We start from the raw sequence: 23,715 nt of genomic DNA, 5'->3' as shown, positions 1-23,715 counted from the left end.
TTTATCAAACACTTTTAAGCATAACATCTCTTTAATTTTTAACTACTAGCTTATAACTTTTCAGCTACCTTTTTAACTAGGTTTGCCAAACATCAACACTTTAATTATGATTATGCTATGATTCGTCCGAGTCTCTGACATATGAGACTATGTATAGTATTGATTCAATGGTTACTTCTGATTACAATGAGATAGCGTGATTTTCTTCATTTATTTTGTTATGTAATTGAGTAGTTATGCATTTATTGGTTCCCAATATTTAATTTTCATGCTTAATAATGTAATTGACTATGCATTATTTAATTGATTTTGCAAAATTACTTTTCTTTCAATGGATAAGTAGTCAATGAATATGAGATAGTCATGGAGTACAAATTTTAATACTTGTCATAAGTTGTTTGTCAATTATGCGCAAATACCAATTACACATATTTTTTTCCTAAAGAGGAGGAGACCAATTATATATTTTAAACACGAGTTCTACTATATGTACTCCCAAATTCTGCTTCATTACTTGTACTCCATAATATAGTAAACAAAAATAGGTTATTTTCATCATATAGGTCTCAGGAAATATGTCTACATCAAGAATTTGTGAGAGGGAATAAAAGTTGAGAGTAAGAAATAGGAGTACATGTAATATTTTCCTTTAAACACTTCTTTTTAGATATTTGTGGTTTGACAACTTTCTTTTCTTTTCTTTTCTTTTTTTTTCTAATTGTGTAAGTGTGATGATAGCAATAATAAGTATAGAACCTATATATTACGTGTATACGGATGAGAATACAATAGAAAGATGTAAAGTAGTAAAGTAAAAAGTGTTATATTGATAAGAGTTAATACCCAAAATGGTCCCTCAATTATGCCATAATTACCAATTTGGTCCTCAACTACCATTCTTACCCAATTAAGTCCTCAACTATGTAACTTTTACCCAATTAAGTCCTCAACTATACAATTCTTACCCAATTTAGTCCTCAACTATACAATTCTTACCCAATTTAGTCCTCTGTATTAATTTGACTGTTTGTTGACTGTCAAAAGTCGGGATAAAATTATAATTTTACAAGATTTCTCCTTCCTCTCCATTTAGCAGCGCCAAACCATGCAGCAATACACTCCGATCAGATTTCGATCGTCAAAAAATCGTTGGAAATCAAATACATGGGCTATCCGATGCATAACCACTACTTCGATACTGACAGGTTTAGAACTCAACCGGAGCTTATTGCTACATGGTTTGGCGCTGCTAAATGAGGAGGAAGGAGAAAACTTGTAAAATTACAACTTTATTTCCACTTTTGACAGTCAACAAACAGTCAAATTGACAAAGGACTAAATTGGGTAAAAATTGTATAGTTGAGGGCTTAATTGGGTAAGAATGATAGTCGAGGATCAAATTGGTAATTACGACATAGTCGAGGGACTATTTTGGGTATTAACTCTATTGATAATAAAGGGTTCTTAGTATAATCCAAGTATAATATACAAAGGAGTTCCATCAGCTTTACATGCTTGATAAGTCTAAGAAATTGAATTCCCAACTGGTGGAGGATGCCTCTATTTATAGTACTTAGTAATTCACCCGCACGATGCACGGGAAACAATTATGTTATTATAAATATAAATAAAAAATAGAAAAAATAAAAATATTTTAAATTGTTTACTATAATAATATTTTTGAGCTTCCATTGGTCAAGTATTTATTGTTTTTATAGAATATAAAATTATAATTAAAATTTTGTATGGTTAATATAATCTCTATTCTTTAATTATGTACATATTCAAATAAACTTATAGAGAGAATTTACATAATTACATTAATTTATTCTTAATTGTATTTCATCTATATTATAATTTTCATAATACGAATAATAACTAAGATAATACATTTAGAAAGCAAATTTCAAATTTTGTATGAGTAAATTTAAACTCTAATTGAATACATTTTTTTATATGGTTATATAATATATTCTTTATGCACATGGCATTCCATAAACTCAAATGTAATTTTATAAGTCCAAGACCACTTTTTGTGGAGATAATTCAAATATATATTTTTTCTTTTAAAAGTCCTAAGTTTAGACATCTAGAAAAACATTAAAGACCCATACGATATATATTTATATTTTTATTTATGGCTTAAATGATTTTTTTTTTTTTAATTCTGAAGTCCAATAATTGACCCACGGTCCGCAACATTTGCTTTCTTCATCCCTTCTCGCTCCTGTCATTTCTTTGAAGCATTTGAGATGGAGAAAAATTATATGTAGAGGCTTGCATTAATTGCACTGTTTCAGATATTGAATAGGCTTTCATAAAAAATTTAATTAATATTGTAATCCTAAGAACCACCATAAATAATAAAAGCATATTAAATAGACTTTCATTGTAAAGCCAGAGATTTAATTAATATTGCATCGTTTCATATTTTCTATTAATCGGGAATCGGAATCCTTAATCCTAATATCATAATATTTAATAACTCCATTAATTCAATAAATGTAATCATTTGTTATGGGCGAGAAAAAAAAATAGCTATTTTATTTTTTAAATGTTGTGCTTTTTTTTTTTAATAGTAAAAGATGTTGTGGCTAATTTAATTTATAGTTAGTAATAATAATAATGTTGGTAATTAATTGTAAAATTAATTACTTCCCAACCATATAGTTTTATTATATGTAAGATTGGAGCATAGAACATATGACGGGTTCTTATGTATCATAGTACAACACTAATGACATGCCTGTATTTATAGTAATGGAGCATAGAGCACATGTCGGGTTCTTATTTGACAGATTTGATATGATAGTATAACACTAGTGACTCAAGTTGATCGTGTAAAATGTTAATTCTCGAGGTCAAGTCTATACGAGTGACTAGTTTGTTATCATTTCTCCATCTCAGCTTCTCGACCTAGGAGCTCAGGGCCCGTCTTCAGCAAAATATACACAATGTATTATCCCCACCATGTGAAGTGAGCACATTTCGCATAGGCCCTCTTTGATAATATAATTAGCCTATCATCCAATTTTAAATCACTGTTAGTTGTTTGATTTGATTAAACAACCAATATGAGTGTTTGATTAATTAGCTTTTTTGTAACAGTCTCTAAAACACTAAAATTAAAAAAAGTTACTCAAAACATTTTTTTTATGAGTTGTTTGAGAAAGTCATTTTGTATGTAATTAACTATTAGCTAACAACTAATTTATCAAACATCTTTCTACAATTAGCTAATATTATCAATTAGTCAAACTCACTAACTCAATCAACTAAGGGTCCGTTTGGAAACCAGGAAAATGACTTCTGGAAAATGTTTTCTGGAAAATGAGTCATTTTCCGGAAAACATTTTCATTTCCGGTGTTTGGTTGCATTCTGGAAAATTGTTTTTGTGTGTTTGGTTCATTTTCTGGAAAATGAGTAGAATTGTATAATTAAACATTTTAATTATTTTATTTAGAATATTACAACATGTATAATAATATATAATAATATAATATAATATTAATTTTAAATATAATAAAAAATAGCTAAGTTTTTCAACAAAAAAAAAAACTAATAATATATCAAAAATATTATGGTGGTGGTGGTGGTGTAGTGGTAGTGGTGTTATTCGTTATATAATAATAATAATAATAATAATAATAATAATAATAATAATAATAATAATAATAATAATAATTGGTGGTGGTATGACGGTGGTGGTGTGGTGGCGGTGGTATGGTGGTGGTGGCGGTGGCGGTGGTTGCGGTGGTATGGTCGTGGCGGCGACGACGATGGTTGCGGCGGCGGCGGTAGTGGTGTTGGTGTGATGGTGGTGGTAGTATGACGATGGTGTGGTGGTGGTGGTGGTGGCGGCGACGGTGGTATGGTGGTGGCGGCGGCGGTGGTATGGTGGTAGTGGTGGCGGCGACGGTGGTTGCGGTGGTATGGTGGTGGTAGTGGTGGTGGTGGTTGCGGTGGTATGGTGGTGGTGGCGGTGGTGGCGGCGGTGGTGGCGGTGGTATGGTGGTGGTGGCGGTGGCGGCGGTGGTGTGGTGGTGGTGGCGGTGGTGGTGGTATGGTGATGGTGGCGGCGGCGGTGGTATGACGGTAGTGGTGGCGGCGACGGTGGTTGCGGTGGTATGGTGGTGGTGGCGGCGGCGGTGGTATGACGGTAGTGGTGGCGGCGGCGGTGGTTGCGGTGGTATGGTGGTGGTGGTGGCGGTGGTATGGTGGTGATGGCGGCGACGGTGGTTGCGGTGGTATGGTGGTAGTGGCGGCGACGATAGTGGTGGCGACGGTGGTTGCGGTGGTATGGTGGTAGTGGTGGCGGCGGCGGCGAAGGTGGTGTGATGGTGGTGGTGTGGCAACGGTGGTATGGTGGTGGTGGTGGCGGTGGTATGGTGGTGATGGCGGCGATGGTGGTATGTTGGTAGTGGTGGTGGTGGTGGTATGATGTTGATGATGTTGGTGTAAAAGTTGGAAAATGACTTCCCCCAAAAAAAAGGGGAAGTCATTTTCCATAAAATTGCCTTCCTTTTCCATTGACTTCCACCCCATTTTCCTTTGACCAGTCATTTTCCAATGTAACCAAACACCAAAAACCCGGAAAATGACTTCCAGAAGTCATTTTCCGGGTTTCCAAACACACCCTAACAATTATTTACCAATCACACACATAGTTTTTACTTAGTTGTATTTTACCTAGGAATATATAAACACCAAACATAGGATTTCATTACGCATCAAATTGCCGTTTAGTCCATCCTAATAATCAACGCTTAGGAGATGCTTATTGGAGGGAAGACCTTAGCATGGAATTAATGATGAGCTAAGCAACCTAAATGTTCATTAATATTAGTAGAAATGTCTTTGTCATAAATTACCAGTTTTATACAAATATTCAAGAAAAAACCTAATTGGTCAACCCAATAGTCAAAAAAATTAAGCAAATGCATAACTCTCATATAGTCATATCTAAAGGTTATGAGTTTGATTATTGTTAACTCTTTATCGATCAAATTCGTCACACAAAATCTTTATATTGTGGTCTACCTGTCTTGTATGGTAACTCACTCACACCCTCAAATATATGAGTTTCTCTCATTACTAAGATGAATGTCACGTGTTTAATTCTTGTCAATACTTTTTCGATTAAGTCCGCCTTACATAGTATTATATTAATAGTATAATTTATCTCTCTTTATAAATTATATTATACAAAAATAAAATTACCTCTCTCATGCTCTTAGATAGATAATGACTATAAAATTTCTTTCATTACCAAACATCCAAAATGAATTGAAAAAAAAAATTTAATTACACTCACATGGGAAAACATGATGTTGAAAAGGTATTGTCCAAAAAAAAAAAAAAAAAAAAAGTATTGTGAAGGACATATTGATGAGAGGGAGAAAGGATATTATAGTGTTTGTGCGCCCATGATATCATACGGTGCACACTCATCTTCTTTCTTGTAAATCTAATCATAATCGCTGCCACCAACCAAACCCTTAGGACGGAGTCAATGGACTTGATTCATACTCTTTCAATTTCATCAACCCGGTCAAACTTGTAGCACCAACTTTGACGTCAATCAAACAAACCCTAAAACTATGTAGTACTATGTTAAAGTTTTGGGAAAAACACATAGACCACGGTCGCGTTATGTGATTTTGATACAGTTACTAATTTTATGTTACAAATTTACAATATTGTATTATGTTAGTTGCAAGATATTAATGCCAAGTACAATTTATAATTTATAACATAATTCACATGTCACATCAAAAATTTTTCAGACTAACAACTCATAGGAAGTCGAAATTGAAACATTGTGATTACTAAGACCCTGTTTGGTAAATGATTGTTAGTTGATTGGATTAATTAGAGAGTATAACTAGTTAATAACATTAGTTGTGGAAGGTGTTTGCTAAATTAGCTATTAACTGATAGCTGTTTGGTATAACTTTTTTTTTTCTTCTGAAAAGCTAATTGAAAAAATTGTTTTGAACAGCTTTTTGAATTTTAGCATTTTGAAATTGATTTTTTTAACCAAATCAAACAATTAATATTGGTCAAATAAGCCAAAATTGGCTGATATGCTAATACTTTACCAAACAGGGCCTAAGTTAATTACTTGATCAACTCGACTGGGTTGCCAAAAAATGTTGTTACACGTTAGACATTAGAGAATCCATAGTAGTTTAACTCCGGTGAGGTTTTTGAGGAATTTTTATAAGTTTGATTAGGAAAGAGATAAAAATGTGTGTGAAAAATAAAAATAAAAAATAAAAAAAATTCTGACATTTTTTTTTAAAAGGTAAAAAGTGTATCAATAGCTAGCGGCCACTCTGACGCGGGCGCAAGGTACGCGCCAACCTTGTCTGTATTTAAAAAAAAAAAAAAATTCTGACATTATTTTTGTTTTTGCAAGATGATTCACCCATGAAATAATCCCACCCCACATCTAGAAAATTCTCCACCCAAGTTATGAAGTTAGATTCTTAGACTCTTATGGCATATTTGGTTCATGGAATAGGTCAAGAATGAAATAACATTCCTTGAAATAGACTTATCTCATTGTTTGGTTGGGTCATTTTGTCATGGGATTAACATTCTTAGGAATGAGCTATTACCTTTGCAAACTTAGGAATGAGCTATTACCTTTGCAAAGGGAATAGCTATTCTTAGGGGGGCCTTGGTATTAGCTATTCGCCTATTCCTATGTCTTTGGGAATAGCTTATATATCACAAATACTAAAAATACCATTTGCACATTATTTAATATTTATATTTAATAAATATAATGTATTATATAAATATTTATATTTAATTAATTATAATTTTTTATCTAACAATATATATATATATATATATATATATATATATATATATATATATATATATTAACTGTATAAGACCCCTTAATTATGGAGCCTTGACTGCTAAATTAAGTAGCCTGCCCATCCGATGGCCTAGCGGATGGACATTGAAATTGAAATTGAAATTGAAATTATGGAGCCTTGAAGCTCCTTTTATAGGAGCCTCAAGGCTTCATTCCGCACTTCTCCAACCGATGTGGGATAAGTGGGTAAACAAATATAAATATAAATATGTATTTTTATTATAATATGGAGTAATAATAATAATAATAATAATAATTATTATTATTATTATTATTATTATTATTATTGTTATTCTCTCTCTCTCAGACACACATGCATAAACATTTATATAAATATAAATGTAAATATAAATATAAATATATATATATATATTTATTTATCTATATTTATATTTATATATATAATATTCTGTATATCATAATCATATTCATTATTATTATTATTATTATTATTATTATTATTATTATTTTGTATAAAGGTATTTATGTCTTTAAAACTTATTCCATTTCTATTCCTTTAACCAACCAAACACTGGAATACAATTACTAAAGTTTATTCATTCAACGAACCAAACAATAGAATACAATTCTTATTTTATTCCTTACATATTCCATTCCTTGTGGAATAGCATTCCTATTCCCTCCAAATTCATTCCGTGAACCAAACGTGCTATTAGAAATGGAGTCCTACATTCCAAAATCAATGGTACGGTCATGTATTGATATTAAGTGACTGCTAGGCAAATAAAATCTATGAATTATAATAGTTACGATCTATAGACTTATACTACTTAACTTTAAAAACGAAAACTATTATAATATGTATACATATTACTACGTAGTATATTAGTGTGTTACATGTGGATGTGTTATGAAATTGGATTTGCATTATAGGCATTAGGCAATCTATTCCATATCCTCACCACAAGGCACAAGTAACGCCTTTGTAGTTGTTTATATGGACCAGTGCGCCCCATAACATTGACCAACACATCGTATTATCCTTTTCAATGTCCAATCTGGGATGTGCGCCACTGTTCTTTTTCCTTTTGCAATTTCCTGTCCCTCTTTGCTTTCTCCGTCATCATTCTTTCTCAGCGCCAACAACAAAAGAAAACTACAAAAAACAGATCGTCTCACTGGTTCATTAAGTAGTATTTGGAATGAGAGATCAATGTTTGAATTTCAGCAGCAGTAGTGTAAAAATTATATTCAAAGTGGATAGATTCTTTGTGCGCACCGACATTTGGTCTTGTTTGCCAAATCATTGAATTACCGTGATTTACATATCTTAAATGCTCTGTTAAGCCAAGATGTAGGGAGCCATTGAGTTGAGAATTTAACTAGAAGAACTAGAAAAAACAAATAAAGAACAGAACAGGAAAGAAAAGAAAAGGAAGATTAACTCTTTAAAGAACCATTTCTTGAAGCCAACACCCACCCTTCAAGAAAACTTTTTATTGGTAATAGAAATGTGCTGTCACGGGCGTCCACACATTGTGTTATATTTGATACAAATATAAATGTTTAATTAGTAGGTTATATTGAGTACTGTTAGTCCGGATATTAAAAGTGTCTACAATTTGGTATGTTGTGGCATTAGAGTGAATTGAGAACATTTTTCTAGTATGAGAAAGTAGGGAAAGACGCACATCTGATATACTTATGATAAACGTTTTGGGTGGTCGAGTAGAGTTTGGAGTTTCTTGTTACTGGTATCGGTAGTGTGTTACATACATATGATACAAATATGCATGTGTAGCAGGTTATATCAACAATTGTTAGCCCCGATGCTAAAAGTATTCCATACAATTTGTGATATTGTGTGGCATTAGAGTATTTAGAACATCTTCTGTTTGTTTTGTTTTGTTTTTTTTTTTTTTTTAGTACGAGAGGTAGGAAAAACATACATGTGATATACCCACTATAAACATTGGGTGGTCGAGTGGCACTGATATCATATTATATATGATACAAATATGCATGTGTAGTAAGTTAAATTGAGCATGTACAATTCACGATGTTGTGACGTTAGAGCACTAAGAGCAACCCCGATAAGGGGTTGTGCACAGGTTTTGAGGGAAAATGGCAAGGTAGAGGAGAAAGATGATGGGGTTGTCCTGCAAAATAGGGATTTTGTAGAGGGTGAGACCTATATGTGAAGAGTAGCGCCTCACGTGCGTGAGGCGCAATTCTAATTTTTTTTTTTGTTTTTTAATTTTAGATTTTTATTCTTTTTTTTTTTCCTTTTTATTTTCTCTTTCCTAATCACACGTAAAATCTCTTCAAAATCTTTACACTATTGAGGATGTCATAAGAGAATCTTTCCCTAGTTACGAGACAACCAAGTAGGATGCACTTATATGTACCCGTTATCGTGTTCACAGTAAATATTGGGAGTGGTTGAGTAGAGTTTGGATTGAAGTTTTATTTTGTGTGATTGTTATTTAATTGATTTTAAGGGAAATTGGGCAGCTATCTTGCAGGACAATGAGTATAGCTCTCCTTTATTGGGAGTATTGGGACCATACACAACCCTCTCTGAAAGCAAGCCTTGTTAAGGTTCCATTGTCTAGCAGCTTCATAAGACATAATCATTAAACAACCACCATCCTCAAAACCAGGTGATCTCCTGATTTCCTGTTCATCATTCCTGCAAATCATCATCTTCCAAAACCTCTCTTTTTTCTATTTATTAATCTCCATTATCTTATAAAGGTAAGCAGCTAATGTTCTTTTTTTTTAAAAAAAAAAATCTTTAAACAAACGATAACTAAATACATATGTAACACTAAGATACAGATACGAAATGACACATTTCTCTCGATACGTAATGTAATTGTGTGTTTTGTCTTGGTGCAATAAATTTAGGCACATGTTCATAAGATTTGCAACAATTCCCAAACCCCACCTCTCTTCCATTCCCCCATAGCATTGATATATTAGCAGACAAAAGGGGGGAAGAAAACTAGGGAAAAACCAGTCAAAAAATGAAAGTAAATATGTAAAGTTATAAGCATAAAAGGGCAGTTGAAGTGCATGAAAGTTAGGAGCATAATATAGGTTAGGAGCATAATATAGGTAGGGGGTAGGGAGTACCAATTTTTTTTTAATTAATTCAACTTATTATTACCTTCTTGAGACAAACACAAATTGCTTCAGAAACAAGATTTGTTGTCTTTGATGACTCAAATGTATGCCAAATTAGAAACCCCAAGTGCCAGGTGGCAAGAAATGGGTGGGGGAGATGCAGAAAGGACATCTCATCCAAGCCAATCATGATGCATGAGCAATGAATGAATGAATGCCAATGATGGGTAGAAGAAAGAGCAGAAAGTGGAAGGGGAGGGGGGGGGGGGGGGGTGTGGGATAAAAAATTACCTGAAATGGACTGCACAGCATCACAGCAATCTGTTGTTTACAGAAATCAAAGAGAAAAGTCTTCAACTTGGCATTTGAATATCAGAGTAAAAAATTGCCAATAGGCATTGCAAGCTTATTGGGCAGTGGACACAGCATTTATAATTGGTCTCTGCAGAGATATCTCCTTGAGTTTTTCTGCATTTCTTGGGTGAAGTGAGATGGGTAAACTGTAAGTTAAATAAGCCAATTTGCTGTTAAAAGATAGAGGCCCATTGGCTGCTAGGTTGACTCCCATCTAGGCCCATGGTCACTTGCTCACAAAAGACAAAATTCCTCGCCCCCAAAACCCCACACCCTACTGAATAGGATAATGTAAGGTTAAATTACGGTAACTCAGTAGTCCATTAGATGAGAAGACCAGTGTTTGGTGCCCACAAGGAGCTCACTCTCACACACTGCGACTATCAGGGCTCGATCCAATGTCTTTGCTCACAATCTACCACCCAGAAACCAACTGAGCTGTCTGTGTGGACCCCTGGCAGACACTCATTGGAAAAAGGATTGCATATCCTAATCTTGTGGACCATGAAGAAGAAAGACAAGCCATGTAATTCCTTGTACATCTTATTCATTTCTAAGGAGAAGATACTGCAATTCTACATTATAACAAAGATACAAGGAATGGAGTACACAGACAGCACAACAAGGGAAGTAATTAAAATGGCACCATTGATGAAATGATAATGAGGGAACTAGTTATTAAAGTGGTGCTTGCAGTTACTATTTGTCCATGGCTTCACAGTTTAGAAGATGCATCCTTGTCCAAGAAAAAGGTCAGCTCATCCTCAGCCGAAAGGTCAGTAATTGGCGGGGGTATCCCATCAGAAGCCACCCCGTTACCCAAAGCAATATTCACCATGTAGGCTAACTCAGCACCGGTGAGCACCATGGCGTTCTCTGAAGCAGCGTTGATCACTGGAAATGTGAAAGTGATCCTTGGGGGAGGCGGTTTTGGTGAATCTGTAATGAAAGTTACCCATCTCTCCTTCTCGTGGCGGTGAGGACGATTTGGGAATAGAGAAGCCAGATGCCCATCGGGCCCCATACCTAGCAGCATCAGATCAAACTTGGGGAATCCAGTAGCAGATAGAGGTAGAACCTTGGACTCAACCAGCTGCTTGAGGCGAGCCTCGTAATCATCAGCTGCACCTTCTGGGGACTTCTTGTCATTGATTGCATAAATGTTAGTCGAGGGAATCGGTACCTAAACACGAAATACCAGTGCCCCGAGATTTTAGCTGCATTATCAATAGGATCATAACAAGAAGTGTGAAATAATCTCCCCACAATCTCATCAGTTCTCCAAACTAGGTCTAGGCAATCCAATTCCAATATCAGCTACTCTTCACATCTCAAACATAGAGATTCTATGAAGTGAACATCTATTGTTATTCATGGCAACCCCAGCCAATTTGGTCAGACTGTTCGTTTAATAACTACAAGGTTACCAGTCTGGTGGAAGTGGCCTGTTGGCTTTCTTGGTTTGAGCCGGTCAGCTATGGACAACCTAGGCTCGGGTAGTCGCTACGGGTTTTCCTCTGTCACTTAAACATTATCCCCCTTTGCTTCTTCAAAGTTTTATGAGAATCTCCACCCCTAATTGCATTCTATCACACACTAATTGATCTTATAACACTTAGGGTTGTAAACAAACCAAACATTCATAAAACTGCTCAAAATTGAGCTCTGTTTGTGTGTTTAATCACACAATCAAAGCATATTAAGATGCAATAGTAATGGGAAAGTGAAGAGAAAGAACCTTTGAAAGAAAACCATTCCAGGCAAGAAGATAATTGCTGTCCGGGTGATCCAGTGGAACCACCCTCTCATCCACCCAAAAGATCCACCATTTCGACCAATCCACTGAATCCTTGTAAGGAGCCTCCACTAGTTTCCTATTATCCCATCAACATTAATCACAATTTTAACAAAGACTGTAAGAAAAGAAGAATTGATCGAAGAATAAAAGCAAATTACCTCATGGTGTCGATGAGGGAACCTCCGGAGAGGACAACAGTGAAGGAGCCTTTCTGTGCGACGAACTTGGCCGATAAATCGGCGGTGTATTTCGCCAGAGCCACCGCCACGTCATCCTCGGAATCGAACTTCAAGACGGTCTTTTTACCTTTTCCGGTGGCCATCGATCGGAACGGAGCTAATAATTAAGCGAAAAAGCAGAGAGGTTGAATGCTTGATGGTAGACGAAGATTTATAGATTCCTAGCCGTGGGTTTGCGGTATGGTGAATTGGTCAGGCATGAAAAACATATATGCGTCGAAAACAGATTCTTGTAACCATTATGGTAATACGAATACGTATGTATGTATTCAATGGAGGCTTTCATATCTGGCGATTTTCGTGTAGGGAATAATAAGATGCCATACTTTTCAGTTTGATTAGATATGCACCATGATTTTTAGATAAGTGTCGGAAAAATATAGCTAGCTACTCTGGTACAGGTGCCATGTTTAACAAATTCTAGCTAAAGGTTCTTTACACCTAGGCTCAATAGAGCATTTGAGAAGATGTAAATTAGAGTAATTCAATAATTTAAAATATATGGTCAAATGTCTATGCACATAAATTGCTCACTTTAAACATAATTTTCAAAGTTCTACTACATAGACTCCCAATTTGTACTCCTTGAGGTGACAAACCAAGATTGGTTATTTTCAACATGTGACAGAAAAATGTTTACATCAATAACATATGAGAGGGAGTACAAGTTGAGAGTATAAAATGGGAGTACATCAAGTATTTTCCTAATTTTCATACTATAATCGTCGAGATTCAAACATTGATCTCTTCTTTATTTCCCAAAGCAATTAAAGGATTGTTCTTAAATTGTCAACGTGAAACAAAGCTGTCTTGTTTTTGTAATTATTTTATAATTTAAGTCACAAACATTAATATTATGTAATACGTTATGGTTTATTGGCCTTTGCATCTAAGATAAGCGTGTCATTGAACTATTTCCACATAACTAGTGCTAAAATACTTCAATATAAATTTAACAATAGACTTCTTCAGAAAAAGGCAACCAGGTTTTGGTCGCATTCTCCGGAGAAGCGGCTAGAACTGGTTGCCTTTTAGGAGAGAGGCGACCGGTGACGATCAACAATGATCAAATTTTGGTCAGAAAATGGTATCGAAACCTTAATAGCTGCTATCAAAAAAAATGTTAATTTTAATTGTAACTTAAAAAAATTTAGATACCTAATTGACATTTCAAATAAAGTTTGAAGGTCTATTTGACAGTTTTCTAAAAAAATATAAATAGAGATTCTACAATTAAAGTTTTGTATGTTTGAGGGGAAGAATTCGAAGGTATTGAAAATTATAGGGGTTGTATAAAATTTTCCATAAAACACAATACCATGAATCCATGATCCTTAAACCCTAATCGGCGGCGATATATAATCTCACCCAGTGAGTTGACAAGTCATCTTAGAGATTCACAGCTCTGAAGAAGGAAGCAAAATGCAGATTTTCGTGAAAACTCTAACCGGAAAAACCATCACTCTCGAGGTTGAATCGAGCGACACCATCGACAATGTTAAGGCTAAGATTCAAGACAAAGAAGGTATTGCTGATAATCTTGAAATTTCATCTTAAACCTTCAATTCTCAAACTTTCTTCTCTAATTCATCAATTTATCCTGTGTTTAGGCATTCCACCGGACCAGCAGCGATTGATCTTTGCTGGCAAGCAGCTTGAAGATGGCCGCACCCTTGCTGATTACAATATCCAAAAGGGTCAGTTCACAATTTGTCCACTGCAAAAAGATCACATTTTTATGATATGATTATAAGAAAAATGAATTTAGTGTTAGTTTATCATCTTAAGCTTGGATTTTATGAGGTTGTTTGTAAATTAATGGGCAGAATCTACCTTGCATCTGGTTCTGAGACTTAGAGGTGGGATCATTGAACCATCTCTCATGGCTTTGGCCCGCAAATATAATCAGGACAAGATGATTTGCCGCAAGTAAGTTACTTATGCTTTTTAGTTTTGTAATTCTATTTTATGTTGTGATTTTCACTTGGATAGTTGACTGTTTTGAACCCTTGCTTAGAATTCAATGTTATGGTTATGTTTTCTGGGTTTTTGTCAAAGCTTATCTTCATAACTTGGCTTATTGGTTGCTAACACTTTATAGAATGCTAAAGTGGTTCTGTTTTAAACATGAAATGTGTTTGACAGTTAGAATTGGCTGCAGATAATGTTTTCTCGAACCTTTCTTTAACCTGCAGCTTATATGTGCAAATCAAGGAGCTTTGATAATGCAGGCTAATGGCTAATCAATGTGATCCTTCTTGAAGTACATTTGAGAGATTTTCTTTAGTTTCAATTCGTTAGGAACATGCCCCGAGTTTTATTTGAGCACCCTGTTATCTAGTTATGCTACAATTCTATTTGATTTCCTAGAAATGGTTCAACGGTGTTTGTTCTCAATAGTGTGATTGATTAAAGAATATGGCTCTAAGAAACGTTTATTGTTTATTACTGTTAGCTTATTATCAAACAGTAATCCTACCTTGGTTCGGTCATTCTTCATCGGTATTCCTTTCAATGTATTATTAAGAACGAACATTGTGATTTTGATGTGGTAGTATTGTTCTTTTCTTCTTCCAGATGCTATGCTCGTCTGCACCCCCGTGCTGTCAACTGCAGGAAGAAGAAGTGTGGCCATAGTAACCAGGTTCGTTTTTTTGTGTATTTTCACCCAAACATTGTGAGTCTTCATTATGCCCTAATTCATACCGATTCTGTTCTTATTTCAGTTGAGGCCGAAGAAGAAGATCAAGTAGATGTGTATTCGGCTGGAGTGCTTGGATTGCTTTCTTATTGGGCTGTGCTTAAAGATATTTATTCCTTGTCACTGTTTGTTGGATTCTTGATGTTGTCAAGATTTTAGCTTGCTGATCATAATATCATCATCCTTATTTTCTTGAGAGTTTCAGTTTGAGTTTCATCTTCTTCTCTATGCATGTGTTATCTGTTACAGAACCTTATAGAGCAACACAAACAGAAATAAAGTGCTGGCAGACATTATTGGAGCAGCAAGAATGTTAAAAGAACAATGGGAAAAGGAAAAAAAAAAAAAAAAAAAAAAAAAAAGTGGTTGGCACCAGACACTTGTTCTCTCGTCTAATGGGCACCCACATTGGAGTCAGTATGATTTTACCCTTTCACTCCTTTCACTATCCTGTTAGGGTCGGGATGTGGGGCCCTAGAACAAGGGAATTTCTTTTTCGGTGGGACACGTTTATCTTGAAACGATTTATGGACATGTTTAAGAGTTTCTGTGCATCATCTCGTTTGAAATACGTTTTGAATCATCTTTCGAGGGGATTCAAGAGCTGCATTTTCCAACTCCACCACTTCATCTGCAGATAGTTGCCAGCCGAGGGCACCCACATTTTCTTCGGCTTGTTTTAGTGACTTAACTCCGGGTATAGGAATGGTACCTTTGCAGATACACCAGTTAATAGCTACCTGCAAATACAATCTTAAATCATATGAAAACATTAGGGAAAAGAAATCGAGATGCATAGAACCATTGAAACCAAAGAACCTGAGGTATAGTTTTGCGCCTTCTCTGGGCTATATCTCTTAGTGAGTCCAGCAATGGTCTCAGTCCGGGTAGAATTTGACCGAACAGCAAACCCCTGAGAAATGATGGAGAATAGAAGTAAACACAGCCAAAGATCGAGAGAGGACGAAGTTTATCATTGCAGATGAACTCACACACGAATGTAGGGCGGGAATGAATCATACCTTGGCCCTTTTGGAAGATCGGAAGGGCCATATTTCCCTGTAAGCATACCAAGACCGAGGGGACTGTATGCAATCAAGCGTATACCCAGGGAATCACATATATCTTTGATCTCCATTTGATCACTTCCCATACTAAGCAATGAGAATTGCACCTAATTTGCAGCAATCATAAGATAGGTGTTGAACATATAAACATAAATGTGCAATCCAACTATCAGTTTAAGCTTTTAGTTGAGATGAAACACATGCTTCAATTATAGGCAAATTCACACACAAACACTTATATCTGAACCTGAGCTGATGACAGAGGAACTCCACGGGATTGAAGATAATCGTGTATTTTCAGTAGCTGCTTTGGCCCGTAATTGCTCACCCCAACTGCACGAACTAATCCCTACATCCAAAATGCAAAAACTACCGAATCAAATCAGGCTAAAAGACCAAAATGGGTTAGCGATTTTCAAGTACAACCATGGAAATACATCAATATCAAGAAGTATAGTGATCAGCACATATATGCCACGACAGATAATCACAAGAAATTCAGGATAACCTTCTCATACATTGCCACTAAACCATCCCAGAGAGCTTTCTCCTGCAGAGGCGCATAGTTTGCAGTAGACCAGTGCAACTGCCCGATCCCAATTTGCTCGATTTGCATCCTGTCTAGAGAAGACCTGCCCACGCATAATTCACCATAAAAATTCTTCTAATTCACAGCATTCAAACAACTAAGATTTTATGAAATATAAGCATAGATCTTGTAGGGATGCAAGAAGAGATGATGATTGAAGCATACTGGCAAGCATTTACAAATTGCCCTGGTGTCAGGCGCCATGGGTATGCTGCAAACTTCGTAGCAATCACAATGTCATTTTGGACTTGCTTTTTACCTGAAACATAGATGCCCAAAAAGCTCAGTGATTTAGCATAATGCTAAAAAGAAAACTGGGGAAATTGAGCAGAGTGACCTTGAAATTGACGGATGAACTTGCCAAGAAGCTTTTCACTTTGGCCATTCAACTTTCCGGTGCCATAAGAATCAGCAGTATCAAAGAGGTTGATCCCATTCTGAACAGCAAAATTGAAAGTCTGCTGGAGCTGAGTATCCATGGATTCGTCATACCCCCAAAGAAGCTGGTTTCCCCACGCCCAAGTCCCAAACCCCATGGGAGATACGCTTAAAGGTCCCAGCTTTACCTGTAATACAAACCAGTGAGCCAAATTTTTCCAAGAAATGTTGAGAAACGCAGTAACAGAGAGTACCTTTTGCCATGGCCAAAAAAGGGGGAGTTTGAGAGCCTTAAAAGGTGAAGAAGAGAGGGAGGAATCTAGGGGAGAAGAGCATCTGACATGAAAAGAAATAGGCTTTGATACTGGGAATGAAAGAGCCATGGCTTGCTGTAAAAGAAGATAGTCAAGGAGAACAGAAATGGTTTTGTGGTGGGTGGCGTGTCTGATCCAAAAGTAGAGAGGATGTAAAAAATTGACGGCTGTGGGATTTGAACCCACGCCCTTTCGGACCAGAGCCTAAATCTGGCGCCTTAGACCACTCGGCCAAACCGTCAACATACACAGTATCTAGGAATAAAAGTACAAATCCAAAAGTACCGCAAGTGTGCTAAGTATGTGTGACCTAATCCGGGGAGTGGTTAGTCGAGGGTGTGAGCAATCGTCTAGACTAAGTAGTGATTGATTAAAGAATGCGATCAAGGTGCATAATTGAGCGCTTAAACTAGATAATAATCAATTGAGGATATGTAATTGATAGACTTAATTAAAGATATGTTCGGTAAAAATGATTGATTAGCTGAGTTAATGGTCATTTAACAAAGCGAGTGATGATTAGTTGTAGTACAAACAATTAATTAAGAAAAAGTCAATGACATGGGTGTACATGGACGTTACATAATGTTGTATAGCCAAAAAAAAAAGTGTCCATGAAGACATGGGGTTTGCAAAATGTGGATTCAATTTTAGCTTATATAAATTGCATGAATGTATGAAAATGAGGGGATCTATTCACATTGAGATGTTTTTTTAGCAGTAGGATTATTTACTGTTTGCACGAATTTAACTCACTGGTTCAATAAGCAGTATTTAAGAGAATAGATCAATGTTCAAACCTCGGTCAGCAACAGTGTAAAAGTTAGTCATGATTGGTAAAATGGCTGTTAGCTGATTGTGTTAATTAAATAATACTAGCGAAGCAATAAATTGCATTGTGGGTGCAAAAAGAAAAAATTGATTTCTAGTTATCATAATCATAATTTTATTGAACTTCGGGTTTTAAGAGGAAATTAATAGTTGTTCGATCTCACAAGTCAAAACAATAAATTGCATTGTGGGTGCAAAAAGAAAAAATTGATTTCTAGTTATCATAATCATAATTTTATTGAACTTCGGGTTTTAAGAGGAAATTAATAGTTGTTCGATCTCACAAGTCAAAACTACCAAGACGCATAGAGCTTTTTTTATACCTGATCGAATCACACGCAGAGAAATTGATAATACACATAAAGCTAAGGGTATTTCATAATTAATTGATTGAGCAGCTGCTCGTAGACCACCTAAAAAGGAATATTTATTATTTGATCCATATCCGGACATAAGAAGTCAAACGGGAGCAATACTTGAAGCGGCGATCCAGAAAAAAACCCCAATACTAAGATCGGCTAAAACAAGCTTATAACCAAAAGGAATTACTAAATAACTTAGAAATATGGATATCACTGCTATGGAAAGCTGTTAGCTAATAGTTGTTTGGTATAATTATAGCTGTTTGATATAATTTCTTTTTTCAAAAAGATAATTGAAAAAGTTGCTTGGAGTAGCTTTTTGAATTTTAGCCTTTTGCAGTTGCAAAAAGTTAATTAACTAAACATTTATATTGATATTTTAACTAAATCAAACAATTAATAGTGGTCAAATAAGTCAAAATTGGCCTATAAGCCAATTTTCTACTAAACAGGGTATGTTTAAAGTGGACAGATCACTTGTGACAAGTAGTAGGATTATTTACTATTCAATCTAAGCATCTCTAAAAACTAAACGAGTACTATGCTGTCCAACCTCTCATTATCCATTCTTTGAATTCTTCCTATTGCTACATATCTTGTCCAATTTGTGTAGCCCTAGAATAAAAAATCTATCAATTATAATCCATCACAATTTAGTTAACACCTCATAATTTAGTTAAATTCGATCAATGAATGCCAATTAATTCGCTTAACACTGAAAATATTAGGACAAGTATAATGAAAATAAGAACAAATATGGACAATATATAAATGATTGTAACTACTTAGACTCTTAGAGCAAGGTATTTGTATTGCAAAATTTAATCAGTACATGAATAGAACATTCCCCTTCATAACAAAATTGCAATTACTTATATTGTCAAATATATATAATCCCAAATTAACTATTCAAAGTAGCTTTTAGAACATGAAAATTGTTGAAAAAACATCTTATACTCTGTAACATTCAACTCATCATGATCGAAACAATACAAAACTTAGTACAAGTCTTTACAAGGCTAAGTGTATTATTTGATCAATTATGTAAACACTATATATGAGTTGGAGATGTCACTCGGACAGCGGGACATACATGTATATTAAAATTAAAAATATACACACTGGAGTATATATGTATATATAAAGTAACACAAATTTTGGAATTTTTTTTGAAAAGAAAAAAAAAAAAAAAAAAAGCTTTTCTCCCCTATGTGTAGCCAATCTTTTTCTGAGACTATCAACAGCTTTGCTAATTATGAAGAAAAAAAAATTATTTTTACAAATTGGATCAGAGGGCAGAATTGTCAACTCAGTGCTTCCGCCGCCTTTCATTCACTCCCTGGGTATGCTTGTAAGATTGTACCCCGTGCTGTGGCCTGTGAGCATTTACTAGACTGTCCTCACGCGGATACCTGAAATGACCGCTTTGTCCTCCTCCGTCGACGACAACAATCACCATTCACCACCTGTAGCCCATCATCCTCCGTCCTCCCACAGCCGAGTTTCCGCCATGACGTCGGAACTGTAATCTCCGCCGCCGCCGCCGCTGGCGGCGGCGGCGGCTAGAGAATCGGCAATCGGCTTGATTATCAAAATGATCTCCCCCACAGCCACGCAACAGGAAAACGACAGGAACATGGCGAAGATGGCGCAGCCGTGGATATTGCCGCCGGGAAGCGTGACCAGCAATACGCAGAGACAGATGATTTGCGCCGGCAGCGCCACCATCACCGATATGGCGAGCATGTTGATCCGGCAGCTGATGGTCTTGTTGATGACGAACGCCACCACCTTCCAACACGATAAGGAGAAGGCGACGGAGTAGGCGACGGCGAAGGCGCCGAAGACGAGGCAGCTGAAGGTGGGGTAGGTGCAGAACACGAACTTGTTCCCGTCGGAATCCATGGAGAGGATGGAGCTGGAATGCATGAAGATTCTCTGAGTTTTGACCTCCAACGGCGAGAAGAAAACCAGGATCATCTGCAACAACAAAATCGGCGAACAGGCCCCCACCACGGCGGCGACGGCCCACAACCGGCTAGGGTTATTTTTTTTCACGGAGACGTTGACCAGGAACAATAGGGTGACTAAAAAACCCGGTTCGAAAAATCCGAGCGAGAGGACCACGTGCACGTTGCACATGCTGGTTTGTTGGGCTAGGGTTAACGGGGGCAAAAGGGGAAAGCTATTATTCGTCCGGTGGAGGAAGAAGGGGAGGCGGAGGATTTGGTTGAGAGCCCAGAAAGCGGCGAAGAAGACGAGAAGCAATCGGACGGTCCAGAGCGAGTTGAAATTCTGGAGATGAGGGAACAGCCGCGATTTAATCCGAAGATGGATGATGAAGAACACGGAAACGAAGGAGAGGATGAGAAGGCAGGCGATTAACGAGAGGGAGGCAAAATCGGAGGCGCCGTCGATAACACCGGGAGGGGACGGGGAGGAGTAAAGCAAACGCGAGGTTGTGGTCGGCGTCGGCGTCGCCGCCGCGCACGGCGCTATCTGCGGCGGAGGAGGAGGAGGAGAGACAAGTGGATGAAACGTCGTCGTATTCGGTCCATTGTGAAGAAAGTGAGATAATCCGGAAGGAGGGGGGAACTTTCTCATAGATATGATCGGATAACGGTGCATGAGGAGAGGACGCCGGCGGCTGTTGTGGTGGGGCACAACCGCCGTGCGGGTGGCGTGGAAGGGCGGAGCTCGAGGGAATAGTTAATGATGGGGGCGAAGGATATGATGGGGGCGGCGGCGGTGTAATTCCATAACTAACGTTAGAGGGTGGGTGGGGTCAGGCTAGGGAGGGGGGAGGGTGGGTGGGTTGTGGTTTCCCTCCTCTTCTCCCTACCGACGGGGCGGGAAGTCTGGTTTGATATGATGGAAAGCTAGAAAAGATTGAGAGAGAGAGAAAATGGTGGATGGTGTTATGAAATGGTCCCTAATATGCCGCTTTACTGTGCGGTCCTGCATGCGACCACACCCATGCATGCATGCATAATAATAATACCAATCTTATTATAAATTTATATATCTTCACTCGGTCACTATTTTTTTATTTTTTTTGCGCTGAGGGACCGGAAGGTCCCAGGATCATTCGGTCACTATGTTTTGTGTTGAAGTTATAATATACAGTTCTAGATTAATAACTTCATATTATGGAGGGATCAGAAGGTCCCAGATCATTCGGTCACTGTGTTTCGTGTTGAAGTTATAAAATACAGTTCTAGATTAATAACTTCATATTATGGACTATGTCTGCTTTTTTTTTTTTTGTTAAATATTTTCTGACAAAAATATTTCTGATTTACTGTTATAACTTCAACTCTGTTATCTTTTTTCACCATATTATGGACTATGTCTGTTTTTTTTTTTTTTTTTTTTTTTTTTGTTAAATATTTTCTGACAAAAATATTTCTGATTTACTGTTATAACTTCAATTCATTTTATCTTTTCTCATTATTATTATCATGCACAATATATTTTTTTTATATGATTCAATGGTAACGATATATATATATATATATATATATATATATATATATATATATATATATATATATATATATATATATATATATCAAATGATGACAAGTCTTAGGAGATAGATAAGAACCAATTTCAGTTTTACATCTGAAAAAATAATACGGATCAGATCAATTTTTTTAAACGTGGTGACATTTCAATAATTATCACCATCTTTACTATGCAAACTTGAACACTAAAATCTGCAATTCTTATACTTTTCAATATTTGCACATTTAGTATTAACATTTTGCATATTTAGTATTAAAAGATTGCACTTGTAAAAATGCGAAAGTGCATTTCACTTAGGGTTTCGATTTTAGAGTTTATAACTGAGTTTTTTTGTTTTATTTGGTTTAGTAGTTCACTTTTTACTGTTAAATCTAGCATTTACGATTTAAATTTAAAATTTATCTTTTATGATTTTATAAAATTTACCATGTTTGCATATTTAGTTGTATTTAAGTTTTTCAAATCTGCATAGTAAAACTAATGATAATTACAAAAATGTCACCATATTTTAAATCTAATCAGATTCATTGAATGTCTTTCACGACCCCGCTAGTGAAACTCCATCTGGGGTCATTATTTTCAAAATTTATCTTTGTGATCAACTGAGCTGCCCATGCGAGCAACTAGCTAGTATTAGTTGTCCATCTTGTTGTCAAATATTAACTCACCTACAAAACCTAGATGTAAACCATCAACCTCCCTTTCTTTTTTGCTATATTAATTATTATATATAATAAAGTACTATAATAGCATATGTTAAAATGTCATACTCTAATAATAAAAATTAATTTAAGTAATTAAAGTAGCTAGGGATGCTTCCCGATCCTTGTTCCAACGGGGACGAGATCGGATGGACCAAAATTTGGGGAATGGAAAGAAGACAACGATGGGATATCATATCCGTCCTCACTCTGCTCTTTTCTCGGTACATTGGTTTTGTTTATATATATATATATATATATATATATATATATATATATATATATATATATATATATATATATATATAGTCGCGTTCAGGTGCGAATAGGTGTCTAGGAAAGAAATGCGAACCAATCAGCGCACGTCATGTGTCAACATTCATTGATCGGGTGTACCTACTTTCACCTACAAGTGCACCTACTTTTGCCTGCAAGTGCATGTAATTTTGTTTTATTAATATTCAATGAACTGAGTTCGTTCTATTTGACATCGTTTTTGTTCTTGCGGGAAGTTCAGTGGTAGTGGTACCCGTGAAAACCACCCGCAAACATTCATGGTGCAACTACTTATAACTATAGGTGCACTTAGTATTGATGCTCAGTGTAAATTTTACTTGCATCTATAATACATTTTACTTGCACTTCGATGTTCAGTTATTTACGAAAATGCCATCACGTTTTTTTAAAAAATCAATGTTTCTCATCCATTAGATCTGAACACGTGGACGGATATCAGACATTCGCATATTCACACCTAGGCGAAAGTTATGAAGAATTAATTTTAAAATTTAATGTTAGACTAATATTTGAATTTGATAGTTTAACTTACAAACTTAATATGTACTTTTTATTTAAATATTAAAAATTATA

The 23,715-nt window shown here is 36.0% G+C and overlaps 3 protein-coding genes, 1 long non-coding RNA gene and 1 other non-coding gene across 5 annotated transcripts; 1 reads left to right on the top strand and 4 right to left on the bottom strand.

Annotated features, from left to right (window-relative positions):
• Positions 1-10,851: 10,851 nt before the first annotated feature.
• LOC109193944 (probable 6-phosphogluconolactonase 4, chloroplastic) lies at positions 10,852-12,738 on the bottom strand. The gene is made up of 3 exons (XM_019344774.1): positions 12,294-12,738; positions 12,076-12,211; positions 10,852-11,520 (listed from the first exon to the last, which is right to left on the bottom strand). Exons 1-3 carry the CDS (start codon positions 12,455-12,457, stop codon positions 11,053-11,055), a joined length of 768 nt encoding a protein of 255 aa, XP_019200319.1. The 5' UTR covers positions 12,458-12,738; the 3' UTR covers positions 10,852-11,052.
• Positions 12,739-13,647: 909 nt separating this feature from the next.
• LOC109193947 (ubiquitin-60S ribosomal protein L40) lies at positions 13,648-15,271 on the top strand. The gene is made up of 5 exons (XM_019344778.1): positions 13,648-13,899; positions 13,985-14,071; positions 14,201-14,303; positions 14,952-15,018; positions 15,101-15,271. The coding sequence occupies exons 1-5, from the start codon at positions 13,797-13,799 to the stop codon at positions 15,125-15,127; spliced, it is 387 nt and encodes a 128-aa protein (XP_019200323.1). The 5' UTR covers positions 13,648-13,796; the 3' UTR covers positions 15,128-15,271.
• Positions 15,272-15,347: 76 nt separating this feature from the next.
• Positions 15,348-17,557, bottom strand: LOC109193945 (pyridoxal reductase, chloroplastic). The gene is made up of 8 exons (XM_019344775.1): positions 17,364-17,557; positions 17,069-17,297; positions 16,897-16,990; positions 16,651-16,774; positions 16,390-16,491; positions 16,098-16,249; positions 15,895-15,988; positions 15,348-15,815 (listed from the first exon to the last, which is right to left on the bottom strand). The coding sequence occupies exons 1-8, from the start codon at positions 17,490-17,492 to the stop codon at positions 15,630-15,632; spliced, it is 1,110 nt and encodes a 369-aa protein (XP_019200320.1). The 5' UTR covers positions 17,493-17,557; the 3' UTR covers positions 15,348-15,629.
• A 27-nt stretch (positions 17,558-17,584) lies between these two features.
• TRNAL-UAG lies at positions 17,585-17,664 on the bottom strand. Its single transcript has one exon. It is a non-coding gene; the product is annotated as a tRNA-Leu (tRNA).
• A 1,005-nt stretch (positions 17,665-18,669) lies between these two features.
• Positions 18,670-22,997, bottom strand: LOC109193948. Its single transcript, XR_002056348.1, has 3 exons — positions 22,987-22,997; positions 19,953-19,955; positions 18,670-18,842 (listed from the first exon to the last, which is right to left on the bottom strand). It is a non-coding gene; the product is annotated as an uncharacterized LOC109193948 (long non-coding RNA).
• Between the last annotated feature and the right edge of the window lie 718 nt (positions 22,998-23,715).

The sequence above is a fragment of the Ipomoea nil genome, unplaced genomic scaffold (genome assembly GCF_001879475.1).
Source record: "Ipomoea nil cultivar Tokyo-kokei standard unplaced genomic scaffold, Asagao_1.1 scaffold1932, whole genome shotgun sequence".
In the NCBI taxonomy this organism is placed as follows: Eukaryota; Viridiplantae; Streptophyta; class Magnoliopsida; order Solanales; family Convolvulaceae; genus Ipomoea; species Ipomoea nil.
This window is presented reverse-complemented; position numbering and strand designations above follow the sequence as displayed.

What these genes read in the sequence shown, in the direction of transcription:
- LOC109193944 (XM_019344774.1), bottom strand. Translation starts at nt 12,457, where the DNA reads ATGGCCACCGGAAAAGGTAAAAAGACCGTCTTGAAGTTCGATTCCGAG. An exon ending in TCCCTCATCGACACCATGAG is followed by an intron (nt 12,212 to 12,293) that starts GTAATTTGCTTT and finishes ATGGGATAATAG; the next exon opens with GAAACTAGTGGAGGCTCCTT. An exon ending in GGAATGGTTTTCTTTCAAAG is followed by an intron (nt 11,521 to 12,075) that starts GTTCTTTCTCTT and finishes TTTCGTGTTTAG; the next exon opens with GTACCGATTCCCTCGACTAA.
- LOC109193947 (XM_019344778.1), top strand. Translation starts at nt 13,797, where the DNA reads ATGCAGATTTTCGTGAAAACTCTAACCGGAAAAACCATCACTCTCGAG. An exon ending in TAAGATTCAAGACAAAGAAG is followed by an intron (nt 13,900 to 13,984) that starts GTATTGCTGATA and finishes TCCTGTGTTTAG; the next exon opens with GCATTCCACCGGACCAGCAG. An exon ending in AGTGTGGCCATAGTAACCAG is followed by an intron (nt 15,019 to 15,100) that starts GTTCGTTTTTTT and finishes TTCTTATTTCAG; the next exon opens with TTGAGGCCGAAGAAGAAGAT.
- LOC109193945 (XM_019344775.1), bottom strand. Translation starts at nt 17,492, where the DNA reads ATGGCTCTTTCATTCCCAGTATCAAAGCCTATTTCTTTTCATGTCAGA. An exon ending in CAATTTGTAAATGCTTGCCA is followed by an intron (nt 16,775 to 16,896) that starts GTATGCTTCAAT and finishes ATGCGTGGGCAG; the next exon opens with GTCTTCTCTAGACAGGATGC. An exon ending in TAGTGGCAATGTATGAGAAG is followed by an intron (nt 16,492 to 16,650) that starts GTTATCCTGAAT and finishes TTTTGGATGTAG; the next exon opens with GGATTAGTTCGTGCAGTTGG.